Genomic DNA, 12,521 nt, shown 5'->3' with positions numbered 1-12,521 from the left:
CAGGGCAAGATTGCTCCAGCCTGTGTGTGGTTTAGCAGCTCCCATTAGGGGCTGGATTGGATGTTAACAGTTGTGATGCTGGAGGGCAGGTTTTTAGAGTTGGGTGTTTGTTTTTTTATATATTATCACATACAGAGGGTGCAATGTATGCAACCAAGTGCATGACTCACCAGGACAATGCACAGCCTGGCTGAGGTGCTGAACAACCACGGTTGGTCTGTCCATCTCCCCCCTCCCCAGTGCTCGCTTCCTGCCCCACTCACGTGTGCAGTTCTTGGCTACCACTGCATCCCCGTAGTAGCCAGGGCTGCAGAGCTCGCACCGCGGCCCGGCCGTGTGGTGCATGCACCCCGTGCAGGCGCCTGTCAGGGGGTCACAGCTGCTGAACAGCATGTTGGGATCCGTGTTCCCGCTGCAGTCGCAGGGCTGGCAGGAGCTGCCGATCACCAAGGGGTTGCCGTAGTATCCTGGGGCACACCTGGGGAAATGCAGCGAGTTAAAACACAGCCAGGCCCTGGGGGGATCCCCACAGCTCATGCCTTCACCATGCTTGAGTCTTGAGCAATTGTAACAGCGTGAGCATCCGACTGTTGCAGCCCTCAGGGATCTCCAAGCACCTTGTGCTTGGCCTCATGATACCCCAGAAACGTGCCCTTATCACTGACTGCAAGTCAAGGCAAAGCACAATTAAGTAATACACCCACGGTAACACAATGTATCAGCAGTGGAGACAGAAATAGGGCATATTCAGGCTAAAAAGGATCAAAGGAAATCCTGGCAGAGAAAAACACGGGGGGGCAGAGCCAGTGAAGGAAACACTGGAGGCACGACCCTTACCGCTCACAGTTGGGTCCAGCGTAGCCAGGCTTGCAGAGGCACTGCATGTTGGAGCCCTTGTGGACACAACCAATGGCAAAACTGAAAAGACAAGGTGTGAACAGGAAGGTTCAGTTACCCCTGACGTGGTTCCAGGGGAGCTGAACACTCAGTGTGGCCTGCTAGGGCCTTGGGTAAAAGGTTTGGGGCCACGGACAAGGCTGGCTTGATGTGGCACAGCATGGTTCCCAGTGGTTAAACAACGAGGCCAAATCCTATCTGAGGATGCTTACTTGTTGGAGGCAACTGAAAGAGGACATGGGCATCCAACACACTGTAGGGGTTCTTCAGCAGAGTGGCTGCCCATGTAGCCATCCTTGCATCGCTCACAGTGGTCTCCCTCTGTGTTGTGCTGGCAGTTCTGCAGGGAAAAGGGAGGCCGTGGGCTCAGCACTCACAGCAAGAAATGGTGGGTTGCACAAAGAATTCCCAACCAGGTATCTAGAAGCTTCAGTCCTTCTTCTTTCCCAGAACTGTAACTCTGAACTGACCCTGTGTGGGACCCTACCCTACAAAGGCACATACAGCTAATGCTCCAATTCAGGCACAGTCCTGCCAGCTCAGTTAGTATGTGAAGAGCTTTTTAAGCGTGTGCTACAGACCTTATAACTCCAAAATACCACACTGCTTCACTTTTCACTTACCAGGCATATCCCAGAGCCAGGCAGGCACTGATCTGAGTGGCCATTGCAATGACATGGGATGCATTTTCCCAGAAAGAGCCCCTTGGTGTCCCTGTAGTAACCTGGAGCACATTCCTGAGGACAGAGAAAGAGATGGAGATCTGAAAAACAGCCCCATACATTCAGGCAAAGCAAAGAGACTGATTTAGTTTCCATGACAGAATTCCCACAGAGTTGTACTGACAGAGAAGAGATCAAAAGCAACAACAAAGATCTTTCAGAGCAGCTCCTTCCTGCTCCTTGTCATTAGGAGATAATTGGCCAGACAGAAGGGCCCATTTCAAGGTCCTGCATGCACTTCATTTTGGTCTGTGCCACCTGGATGATTTCTCCATCAAGCCTCTTCCAAGAGGGCAGATGCAGCTAACACACATCTTCCAGGTGTTGTGGTGAGAAGGGAGCCTAGGACATGTTGTTCTTTCCTCCCACACAACCTGAGCTTTAATTTCAACTGAAGCCCTCAGGGGCTGGCTTGGAAGCTGGTACTCTGGCACCACTGCTTTGCACGAACACCTGAACCCCACAGCTGCCACCCACACCCCTCATGGCTGAGACCCCAAATGTGACTGTTTGACTCCCCTCTGCCTGGAGCAGCACACCCATGCTTTCCCCCTTACCTGGCAGGAGTCCCCCTGGTAGTTAGCTGGGCAGAAGCAGAGCTCCACGTTGCTGGCACGGATGCCTGTAGCTGTATCTGTTGCAATCTCCAGGACCACCCGGCGCAGGGACACGGATGAAGAGAGCGGGGAGAAGAGCGCCCGGATCTGCAGCTGCTCCAGGTTTGCCAGCACCATCATCAGCTCCTCTCTAGACACAGGGTTGTGTGTCTCTGTGTGCCTGAAGTTGCCCTAGTGGGAGAAGACCTGACCTTACTGGAAGGAAGCAGACACCTGAACATCCAAGCCTAGCCTTCTTTTCCCTGCTGCTGGGATGTCTTATCTTTGCACAGGTAAAATAGCCCTGGATCTTCATGGCCAGTTCTGCAATAGGCAGCACCTAAAACACTGAGCTCAAAGCAATTGTCCCTCCTGTCTATGTGCTAGTCTTGTCCTGCCAATAGCACCTGAGCACTTAACTTGGTACACACTTGTGTGCAAACTGACCTCCACCAGCTGCAAGTGGCCTTCATGTGCCTCCCCTGGGGATGGGTAGGTGCCTTCCAGAAACATGATGTTCATCTGATTTCCCTGGGAAAAGCAAGAAAGGTGTCAGTCACCATCTCATCCTGCTCATGCATTAGCAGGGGGCCCTAGGGAATTTCACAGGCTGCACCTTCAGGATCACATCTGGGCGGGACTCCATGGGAATGAACACGTCCCCCCTCCGTGGGTTGGAGTGCAGCTCATAGTGAAGGTGTCCACCATAGGAGGAAACCTAAGAGAGAGATGAACTGCATGTGTTGCTGCAAGTCCACACCACTGAGATGGTTCAGAGCTGTCCACGTTCAGCTTGAGAGTGAGAGATGCCTGCATGTCAAGCTGCTGGCATATGTGCCGGTGCAGTCTGGGACGTGCATGACTGCTGGTCCAGCTGCCACTGTGCTCTTACCCGGTCCCCGAGGTAGGAGCTGGGTGCAACCCAGTAGAGCTCCTGGTAGGCATCTGGGAGGTTCTTGAGATCAGCATGGAGGAGCTGCTCCCGCAGGTTCAGAGTCGTTGGCACTTCCTGGCGGTCACTGCTCAACAAGAGCCACCCGCTCATGTCAACAAACTGCAGGGGAAGAGCAACCAGAGCTACAGAAAGTATTTGGGTGTAGATGGTCCAGAATGCAAGTCCCAGCAAAAAGGATGATAACAGGCTCACAACCTCATGTGCATCCTGGAGAAGCCACTGGAAAGCTGAGCACCACCCCTACCTCCCACCTGGTACAGTCCCCACATGTCATTCCACCCTGAGACCCCAAAGACCAGGAAAAGGGGCTGAAACTGGGAGACAGGCACAGGGAGACAAAGGTGTGCTCCTCACAGCATATCATCCAGAGGGGTAGGATTAATGCAGGACAGAGACCTGAGGATCCCAGGGAGCCAGGCAGGTGGGAACACAACTGAACTGCAGGCTCTGGTGGGCCCCAGCCCCTCTCACCTCAGCTCGATGCTTCTCAGCACTGCGGCAGCGGTCGGTGGCACCAAAGCAGAAACACTTGGTGCAGCCCTTGGGGTTGCTGGCCTCCAAAGAAAATGTCCCCAAGCGGCACTGGTCACACCTTGGGCCCTCCACATTTTCCTGAAAGACAAGGAAAGGTCAATAGTGTCAGCAGCTTCTCATGAGGCCTTGGGGGAGGACAGAGACAACTGTACAAGTGATCAAAGCACATTGCTGAGATGCTGAAAGATGACTAAGCAGTCCCTGAACACATGTGCATGCACACCACCCCTCGAACATGACATTCACCTGGAGGAACACTTGTGAGCCCTGCAGAGGGCCTGGAGCAGGCAGCTCAGCAGCAGCCTGAGTTACTCTGCTGTCATACAGAAGCAGAAGGAGTCAACAAGCCTGACAGCTTTACCTGCAGTGGACTCTGGCACGAGGCTGGACACAGACTGCCCATCTCCCCAGTAACAGCCCGAAGAGTAAGACTTCATGGGCTCACAGGCAGGAGCCTTTCAGGGTGCTCTGAACCCACCACCACACGGAGCAGGCCGGCTGCAGCTCAGGCACACAGGTACCCTCCTTCTCCAGCCCTGCTCCCTCCCTGGCACACCAGACACCCACAGCCAGAGGACGACAGTCATCCTGAGGAAAAAGGCACCTTGTGAAAGCACCAAAGGACTGACCTTGCAGTGACACTGCCCCGTGACTGGGTCACAGACGCTCGCTTCGGTGCCAGCCTGGTGGCAGTCACACCGCCGGCAGTTGGGGTAGTGGTAGTAGCCAGGGGCACAGAGGTCACACTGTCGCCCGATGACATTGGGCTTGCACCTGGGTGGGACACAAGAGCAGCAGCATCAGAAACCTCTGCCTTGCGCTGCTGCGCTGGGAGCAGCTGGACGTTCCGGGCTTCACCACGCTGACACAATGGTGATGAGGATTTCCCCAACCTGCTCACTGCCTCCCTGCAGCCTGCCAACCTATCCCATCACTCCAGCAGGGACCAGGGATGCTGCCAGAGGTGTCCAGGGCTTCCTCACCTGCACTGCCCACTGTCCAAGTCGCAGCCTGGCTCCGTCAGCTCCTGCACTCCGGGCCGGGAGCAGTTGCAGTCCTCACAGCCAAGCAGGGGGTGGCAACCGAAGGTCTGGGGCTCGCAGACAACACACTCTGGCCTCAGGGTGTGTGGGGGGCAGATGCACTGCCCTGTCATTTCATCACAGAGACGCGTCCCGCAGTCGCAGGCTGAAAGGGGCAGAAAAGGGGCTGTGTTTGGGGGAGGGAGGCCCAGGCAGCCCATGGAGAGCAGGAGGCAATGGATGTAGAGCTCAACTGCTCTGCAGGCAGCCGGGCTGTTTTCATGCAGGTGGAACCATTAACAGGGCTGGAAAACGCATCTGTTTTCCAGATCAGCCTCAGCCCTGTAAGAAGCAAAGCAGCAGGTGCTGGGGAAGGAGAGTGGGAGGTGGGACAACTCACGCCTGCAGTTGGGGAAGCCCCAGTAGCCGGTGGCACAGCGGGAGCACTCGCGGCCGATGACGTTGGGCTTGCAGGGGCACTGCCCGCCGAAGGGCTCGCACTGGCTGCCCCGCGCCCCCGCCGGGTGGCACCGGCAGGGCTGAGCCCCGTTGTTGTAGAACAGGGAGAGAGAGATGGCAGAGTCACGGCAGAACCTCGACGACGTGCTGGGGCTGCGGGACAAGGCAGGAGGAGTCACCTTGCTGCACACCCCAACAGCACCCACCTCCACCCCAAAATCTAACAGCATCTCCTACAGCGATGGGTAGAGAATTAGTGGGAGAGGCTGTGACACTGAGATTCCCCAAAACCTTAAGCAGGTCCTTCCCATGCCACACATGATGGGAACAGGTTTTTGTTCCCAGAGCAGCCTGCCAAAGCAAGGGTCTTACTTGATGTAGAAGCTGTTGATGCCGCAGCTGCTGATGAAGTCATAGGACTTGTCCAAGGGTTCCTCCTGCAGGTACTGAGAGTTGTAGCTGTCCTCAGGCACCACGAGGATGTAATCCTGGAAAGCAAGGTTAAGATAGGTGAGCCAGGCTCCTTTGCTGAGTCAGACAATAGTCCAAAATGAGCTCACTCAAAATGCACCTTTAACTTCTTATCAGCTCATGCCTTGCTGGGACAGAATGTAACACACAAAGTGCCTGAGAACTGGAAAGACCAGGAGTCACCTCTACATTGAGGTCTCTACATCAGGGTCCATCTACTCTAATGCTCCAAGTGAGGCATGTTCTAAATTCACTAGAGTTAAAAAAGGCAGAATACCCCAAAAAGGGCAGCCCAGGCTGTGCTTCAGCACACAGGCAGGAAGTCACCATCACCTCAAACCCCTAGACCTGGGTTCCAATTCTGTATTTCAGCCATTTATCCACATTTTTGTCAATCTTCTAGTCCAGTTGCCTGAGCATAACAAGGGCTACCTGTTCCCAGGATGAGAGCTGCCTGGACACACAATGCTATGGAGGTGTAAAATATTACTGGAATAGGAATAAGGCTTATACTGGATTATCAGAAGCTATATATGCAAAGCAACAGCTTCCATATCTGCCTGGCTTTGGGATTAAAACCACACAGTGAAGATAAACTATCATACACAGACCCTGCCTCTGTGAATCCTGGTCTCAATTCTAAACCACTAAGGTTGGAGATTGCATCTTTCTAGGGCAGTTCATAAACTCAGTGACATTGGAAAACGTTCCTGCAGTCACACAGTGACGAAAATCCCCAAGGGCAAACAGCAGCCCTGCTGGATCTATGTGGCTGGAGCCTGGTTCAGCATGCCCCAGGAGCTCCCTGGAGAGATGCTTACCAGCCACAGCTGCTTGCCCTCTGGCACTCGAACAACCACAGTCAGGTCATTATCGGTAACATCCAGGATAATCTGGTCCTCTGAAACCACCAGGCTCCGGCACCCGTAGCCATGTGGGCAGAAAGCAGCATTGGTCTGACCTGAAAAGACAACAAACCTACTGGTCCCACATTCCCTTTGCAGTCCCCCTCATACCCTCCCAGATAAATCTTGTCTCGCTTCATGCTTGCACTCCTCAGAGAACCCACAGTTATCCACCGGCACCAAAACCTTTCCTAGGCTTCTGCCTGCTAGCAGCCTCCCCTAGTTCCCCACTCTTCTCACCTTGCCAGATGCGCCCGCCGTTGATCAACACTTCCACGGGGAAGGTGGGATGGTTGGGCTGGTAGTAGTGCAGGATGAAGGCGTAGCGTCCCAGGGTCTGGATCTGGCTGTTAAACACAACAGCCTGGCCCAAAACAGGAGGACAAGGAGACAAAACCCCACATCAGATGCCTGTGCTCACAGCTGGGGTATTTCTTTATTCTTGCATTAATTTGTGCTTTTATTGCACAACTATCAGAACTTGAGACTTTTGGTGAATCAATCCCTCATGTCTCCATGCTCCCCTCTCTACTAGTGCCACCTGCAAAGCTTTGCCTGGGAGCCCAGAGAAGCAAGCAGGTTTGGATGGAGCTAAGACAGGTGAGTCCGTGGGAATTACAGGTTCAGCAACAAGTTTAAAGTTCAAATTAAATTCTGAAAATGCTTATTACTAAATTGCTTAAGTTACTCAATAGAGAAGAAAAACTTCTCCCTGCCTCAGCTGTTCAGTGTCACAGCACCAGCAAACCAGCCCAGCTCACACCCATGCCCCTACCTGCTGTGGCTGCAGGAGGATAAGCTCTGCAGCAGGGTCCATCGCTGTGGGAGGCCGAGGTGCAGGCTCCAGTGGGACCCCAGACAGAGCCACATGAACAGTCTGAGCCAGGGGGACATCAGGGGCAATGGGCAGAGCCTGCCCCCCCTCCAAAATGATCGACTGAGAAAGCTTCATGAACCTTGAGGGAACACAGGAGCTGCTGCAAAACAAGGAGAAAATGGGATGTAGGGATCTCTGACAAGGAAAGGGAGAGGCTCTGGGGTCCTGACAGCAGCAGCACTCATTGTAGCAACACCTGGTAGATTATGAAGCACATCTGCTGATGGAGAGCTTTCTACCACGGCCTCTGGGACATGGGCTCAGTGGGAAGAACAGGAACTTTGCACAGGCTAATTCCTGTGCATGTACTGATTCAAAGCAGCAGATACAGTGAGTTTCTCTTGCTGTATGTGAGCAAGCAAAGGCAAGCCCATCCAGGATGGCAATTGAGTGTCTACTGCAGCAGGCCTCAAACCTCAAGGAAGCAGGGGAAGCAAATGCTTTTGGAACAGCAATGCTCGTTCTAAAAAACCTGAAGGACACGAGACTCTTACCTGTTGGATGAGAACGTGCCATGGACGCTGATGCAATGCACCTTCGGCTCAATGAACTCCATGGTGAACTGTGCAGCAGGTATGAGGTACACTTTGTGCTGCCACACATGAAAGAGAGACACCTCGTTACCTGGCAGCCTGCAGTAGTTTTGTGTCTACCAGCTGACCACACTAAGCACCTCCTCATCAGACACTTCAGCTATTGCATGATAGGTCACACTTCTGTTGACTGAGGCCTCTTCCTTGGCACAAGCCCTAAGGTACTTAGGAGCTCCAGATATTGATAAGAATCTTCCATCCCTGGCTAAGCTACTGTGAAACTCTGAATGTCTTGCATGTAAAATGTCTTGCACTGCCACACTGCTGCAGAGCTCCCTCTGCAAAGAGCAGCTGCTTCTCCCCATCTTCTCCCAAATCCCAGTCCTGTGATCTACTTCAAAACACACCACTGACCAATTCTGTCACCTTGGATTCCTCATGACACAGACTAAGATCTAGTATTGAGTCCAAACAGGAGTAGGAAACCCTTCTACAGATTGGGTACAATTCCTGCCTCTTCTCCTTGCAACCTGCTGACAGAACTTTCCTCACGGGAAGCCTTACCAGGAAGAAGTCTGCCATATCAGAGCTGAACTGAATGGTGGCCTCTGAGGTAAGTTCAAAAGTTGCCATTCGGCTCTGGGAATCCACAGCAATCCCTCGGCAAAGGAAACTGGAAAAAAACCACAGATTTTGAAGCCAGCCTTGAGCATGGTCATGACCTATTTCTAGTCTTGCCAGCTATATGTCCTGAAGGTATTTATACAAAATCCCTGTAAATCATTTGATGCCTTTTCTGGCAAGTCACAAGAGTGAAGTTTCCCAAGGACACCCCAGACATTTGTTTCCTGTCACAAAGGTTGCAGTCTGAAGTCAGACACTTTTACAGCAAGGGACAGGGTTTGAGCTTCACTGGCAGCTCCAACAAACCTGCCCATAGGCCATTCCCTAAACTGGGACCCCTACCAGCATTCCCAGCTGTAAACAGGAGCAACACAATGTCTCCTGGCAGAAGACTAGTTTGGCATGGGCAGTGTGCCAGGGATGAACAGTCACTAAAATCCACGTCCAGCTAGAATGAGCTTAGACATACACAGCTGAGACATACAACGTTGAGACACTGCTCTGCTCATGTGATTAAGCAGAAAAAGCTCAGCTGGGGGGCCTGTCCTTGCCATATTGGAGGAGAACTGAACCCTTTCTCTGTTTCAGAGCTGACCATACCTGTAGACACACGGGTAGAAGAGGAATGTGCCCTGCTGCATGGCTAGGTGTGGCGAGCTCACAGCAATGCCCACCATCTGCAAGGTGTTAGTGTTGGCATATTCCACCACCAGCACGTATTTCCCAGGCTGGGGAATAGGCAGGGAGAGCTGGACTTCCACCTGGAGGAGAGAGAGATGACTGAGCAGGGGTCTCCTCTCCCACTCCCCATAGTGAGCATGTGCAGGATGCCTGTGCTACAAACCAGCCTCAGGGACACTGAAGCACCTCTTAGGACGTGCCACATGTGGCAAGCACTCAGCAGAGAGACTGAGGGGGGAACAGCAGTGGGCACATGGGTGAAGAGCCATTCTGGGCACCTGCCCAGCTCTATGTAAAGCAGCAGAGGGTGGGAGCAGAGGGATGAGTGCACAGTGCCCACAAGGGGATGAAACAGAAGTGTCACTCACATCCCGGCCACTGCACGTCGCCATCCGGGGGTGGGAGGGGGTGAGCTGCTCTGTGGGACACACTCTGGGTAACCGGTTGTCCAGCCTGCACACTGCATCCACCCCTGGCACAGCAGGGAAGCCATCCACAGACAGGTACTTATACAAGAGGCAGCTGAAAACAGTAAGAAAAATATTGCAAAGTATGGTTGTTACATCATGATTTAAGAATCAAGACCACCCATGCAGCCTGATCTCAGCAAGACCTGCAAAAGGCTTTGGTCCAACATGAAGGCTCCACTGCCCAAAGGAACATCTCTGGTTTGTGTGGAGTAAAAGATGGGGTATCATAGGATCCAGGATGGCAGTAACAACAAAAAGCTTCTCCCCTTGTAATATGCTTTATCCTGGGGACCATTGCTATAATGGAAAGGACAACTAGTGTCCAGACCTCAACTAGCCTTTCTGCCAAGATGGACAGAGAGATCCTGGGCAGAGCAAGCTGATGCACTGAGATGTTCTAAGCACTACCAGACTCTGCCCATACATTTTAAATACTGCAGCAAGACCCAACTCATTGTAGTCATTTTCCAGGGCTGTTGACTGACATACAACCCAACACTGGGAACCCAGCCTAGCAGAGGAGAGAGCTATGGTCCTACTAGGTGATTTGGCTCTTCAGGGTCCATTAGAACACACAGGCTGCCTGTGAAATGGATGAGGAGACCTATGCATTGACTTTCTGGGACAGCACAGGTCAGCTGTCTTTATCAGCCATGCTCCCACTAAGCCGTTTTATTGCATCCAGGCCCTCACAGAGTGTGAACTGTATATACTTCTTAACCCCAGGCCAAAAGGAGCTGAGTAGGTCCCACACAGCACAAAGATACAGAGATCCTTACTTCTGGGTGGCTTGTTCTGGGGCTGGCTGGTAGGTACATGGCTCCGTGACCTTTAGCTGCAGTATTGGAGCTTCATAGTATGAGCTAGGTAGCAAAACCACATAGTCCTAGGAGGAGAGATGGGAGAGTTGGTTATGTTTGGGACACCTGCCCCCAGGGAGCTGCTGAAGCCCCCTGTGGTGGATGGAGCATAGGGGCTGGTCCTTACCAGCAGCACACCCTCTGCTTCAACAACCAGAGACCAGGTGTTGGGGTTGAGTACGAAGGGCTCCCCAAAGCTGTTCTGAGGGACGGTGACAAAGGCTGGCTCCGTGCTGGGAGCAAAGACAATCTGCTTGGTCTGCTCTGTACCTGGAGTGGGAGGGACGAGAGGCTGTGAAAGGAGTGGGATGGAAACCCTGGGGCTGCAAACAGGAGGCTACACTCAGGGAAGCAGCTCTGGAGTGCAGCAGGGAGTCCCAGGCTTCTGCTCTCTTGGCGGTGCTGTAGCAGATGCACCACCAGCCCAAAACTGTCCTGTAACAGAGACATCCACTCTGAATCTGCTCAAGCTTAAAGGAAGAAAAAAAAATAATAAATCACTACAATCCTTAATGCTAATCCACAGCTCTCACAGTGTGCTCTGCATCCCTGGTCTGCAAAGCAGTACTCCATGCACACCAAGGAACATTTTGCCAGCTAGAGAAGGAAGAAACTAATCTGTGAAGAATTTATCCTGAGACAGACGAAAATAATTGCCCAGATATGTTCCTTCCTTAGGGATATTCAAACCCCAGCTGCACAGGTGAGATACCTGTCTTCTGGCAAACTCTCAGAACCCCAAGCCATGCTCTTGTGTTGTGTTTTTTTTTTGCCAGCCACAGACTTTGCACCTGAGGTTTATACATTAATTTTAACTGACAAGACAGAACAGTTTTAAGGCCTGATCCTCCTGCTCTTGAGCAGCTCCTTGGCTTCACTGACACAGTCCCATAACCTTTGAATTTATTAACTTTGGATGCCATCATGATACAGCACCTAGAAGCAGACTGTCCACCTGTCCAGCAGTCTCAGCAGTGTTCTGAAGAGCACGGGGGAGTGGGATTCACCCTGTACAGCTGCACGGTGAGCACATGAGATGAAGAAGGAAGTGGGGAATGTGGCACACCGATTATCTTGTGCAGTTCATGGACATCAAGGCATAATGCAGAGGGCCAGAAGCTGAAGCAAGGGCCTGTGCTACTGCTGGATGGGTCAGCCCCTTCCCATGTGTGCTAGCTCTGCTGTGTGCCTGGCACCGGCTGGGGCTGAGCCCTCGCTTTTTCAGATGGGAAGCAGAGGTGAGGATGCAAGGAATGAAGAAGCTTTCCCTGAACAGCCAATGGGGTAGATTTCTTGACAAGCTGGAGTTTCACATCCCTTTGAGATGATGCACAACTCAAACCGAGATGGCTTAGCTGCTGGAGGTGGGATGGGAAAAACCAATGTGCAGAGCATATACTTGGAAAAGGCTTCTCTTTTTGAAAGCCACATCTTGCAACTTAATCTTCTTTCCAGGATGCTTGTCCTTTACCATGTGAAGCCCATTCCATCTGGGCAGAAGGTGGCTCAGCATTTCTGAGGCCTATTTGGCCTATCAAGAAAGCTGGTCTCCTAGATCCCACTGCTGGCAGCTTGTCTTCAGCTCTAGAAAAATCAAAAGCTTCTTCTGAGCAAGAAGGGAAGCACGTTATAAGGCAAATGAGCTCTGCTGCTGGATAGGACAGATTAAGTACTTCCTGACCTGTGGATCCTAAAGCATGAGCATGGCTCATGCTTCTCTTGTCTTTCTGCTGTGTAATATGACTGGTCAAAAAAATAACCAGCCATTTTTCCCCTTAAATAAAAGGTAGGAAAACATCATCTTGGCATTTCAAACTGTGCATATCATATCAAAGGCAAAACACCTTCTCTGTCAATTCAAGACAGGGGAGAGAACTTCACAAACTGATAAATTAAGTAGCTGGTGTTGACAGCC

The 12,521-nt window shown here is 52.2% G+C and overlaps 1 protein-coding gene across 1 annotated transcript in view; it reads right to left on the bottom strand.

Annotated features, from left to right (window-relative positions):
* The window catches only part of LAMA5 (laminin, alpha 5), an 86,180-nt gene that overhangs the window by 13,192 nt on the left and 60,467 nt on the right, over nt 1-12,521 (bottom strand). Inside the window, exons 24-45 of the mRNA XM_009998736.1 lie at nt 10,734-10,876; nt 10,526-10,632; nt 9,645-9,798; nt 9,196-9,356; nt 8,536-8,644; nt 7,933-8,030; nt 7,337-7,538; nt 6,802-6,925; nt 6,478-6,617; nt 5,558-5,673; nt 5,127-5,338; nt 4,688-4,892; nt 4,334-4,478; nt 3,642-3,782; nt 3,108-3,269; nt 2,832-2,933; nt 2,663-2,746; nt 2,177-2,407; nt 1,521-1,634; nt 1,110-1,237; nt 838-918; nt 264-478 (exon numbers count right to left, since the gene is read on the bottom strand). Coding sequence (XP_009997038.1) covers nt 264-478; nt 838-918; nt 1,110-1,237; nt 1,521-1,634; nt 2,177-2,407; nt 2,663-2,746; nt 2,832-2,933; nt 3,108-3,269; nt 3,642-3,782; nt 4,334-4,478; nt 4,688-4,892; nt 5,127-5,338; nt 5,558-5,673; nt 6,478-6,617; nt 6,802-6,925; nt 7,337-7,538; nt 7,933-8,030; nt 8,536-8,644; nt 9,196-9,356; nt 9,645-9,798; nt 10,526-10,632; nt 10,734-10,876 — 3,174 coding nt within the window. The remainder of the gene's footprint in view (nt 1-263; nt 479-837; nt 919-1,109; nt 1,238-1,520; nt 1,635-2,176; nt 2,408-2,662; nt 2,747-2,831; nt 2,934-3,107; nt 3,270-3,641; nt 3,783-4,333; nt 4,479-4,687; nt 4,893-5,126; nt 5,339-5,557; nt 5,674-6,477; nt 6,618-6,801; nt 6,926-7,336; nt 7,539-7,932; nt 8,031-8,535; nt 8,645-9,195; nt 9,357-9,644; nt 9,799-10,525; nt 10,633-10,733; nt 10,877-12,521) is intronic.

Source organism: Chaetura pelagica, unplaced genomic scaffold (genome assembly GCF_000747805.2).
Source record: "Chaetura pelagica isolate M959 unplaced genomic scaffold, ChaPel_1.0 scaffold275, whole genome shotgun sequence".
Taxonomy (NCBI): domain Eukaryota; kingdom Metazoa; phylum Chordata; class Aves; order Apodiformes; family Apodidae; genus Chaetura; species Chaetura pelagica.
This window is presented reverse-complemented; position numbering and strand designations above follow the sequence as displayed.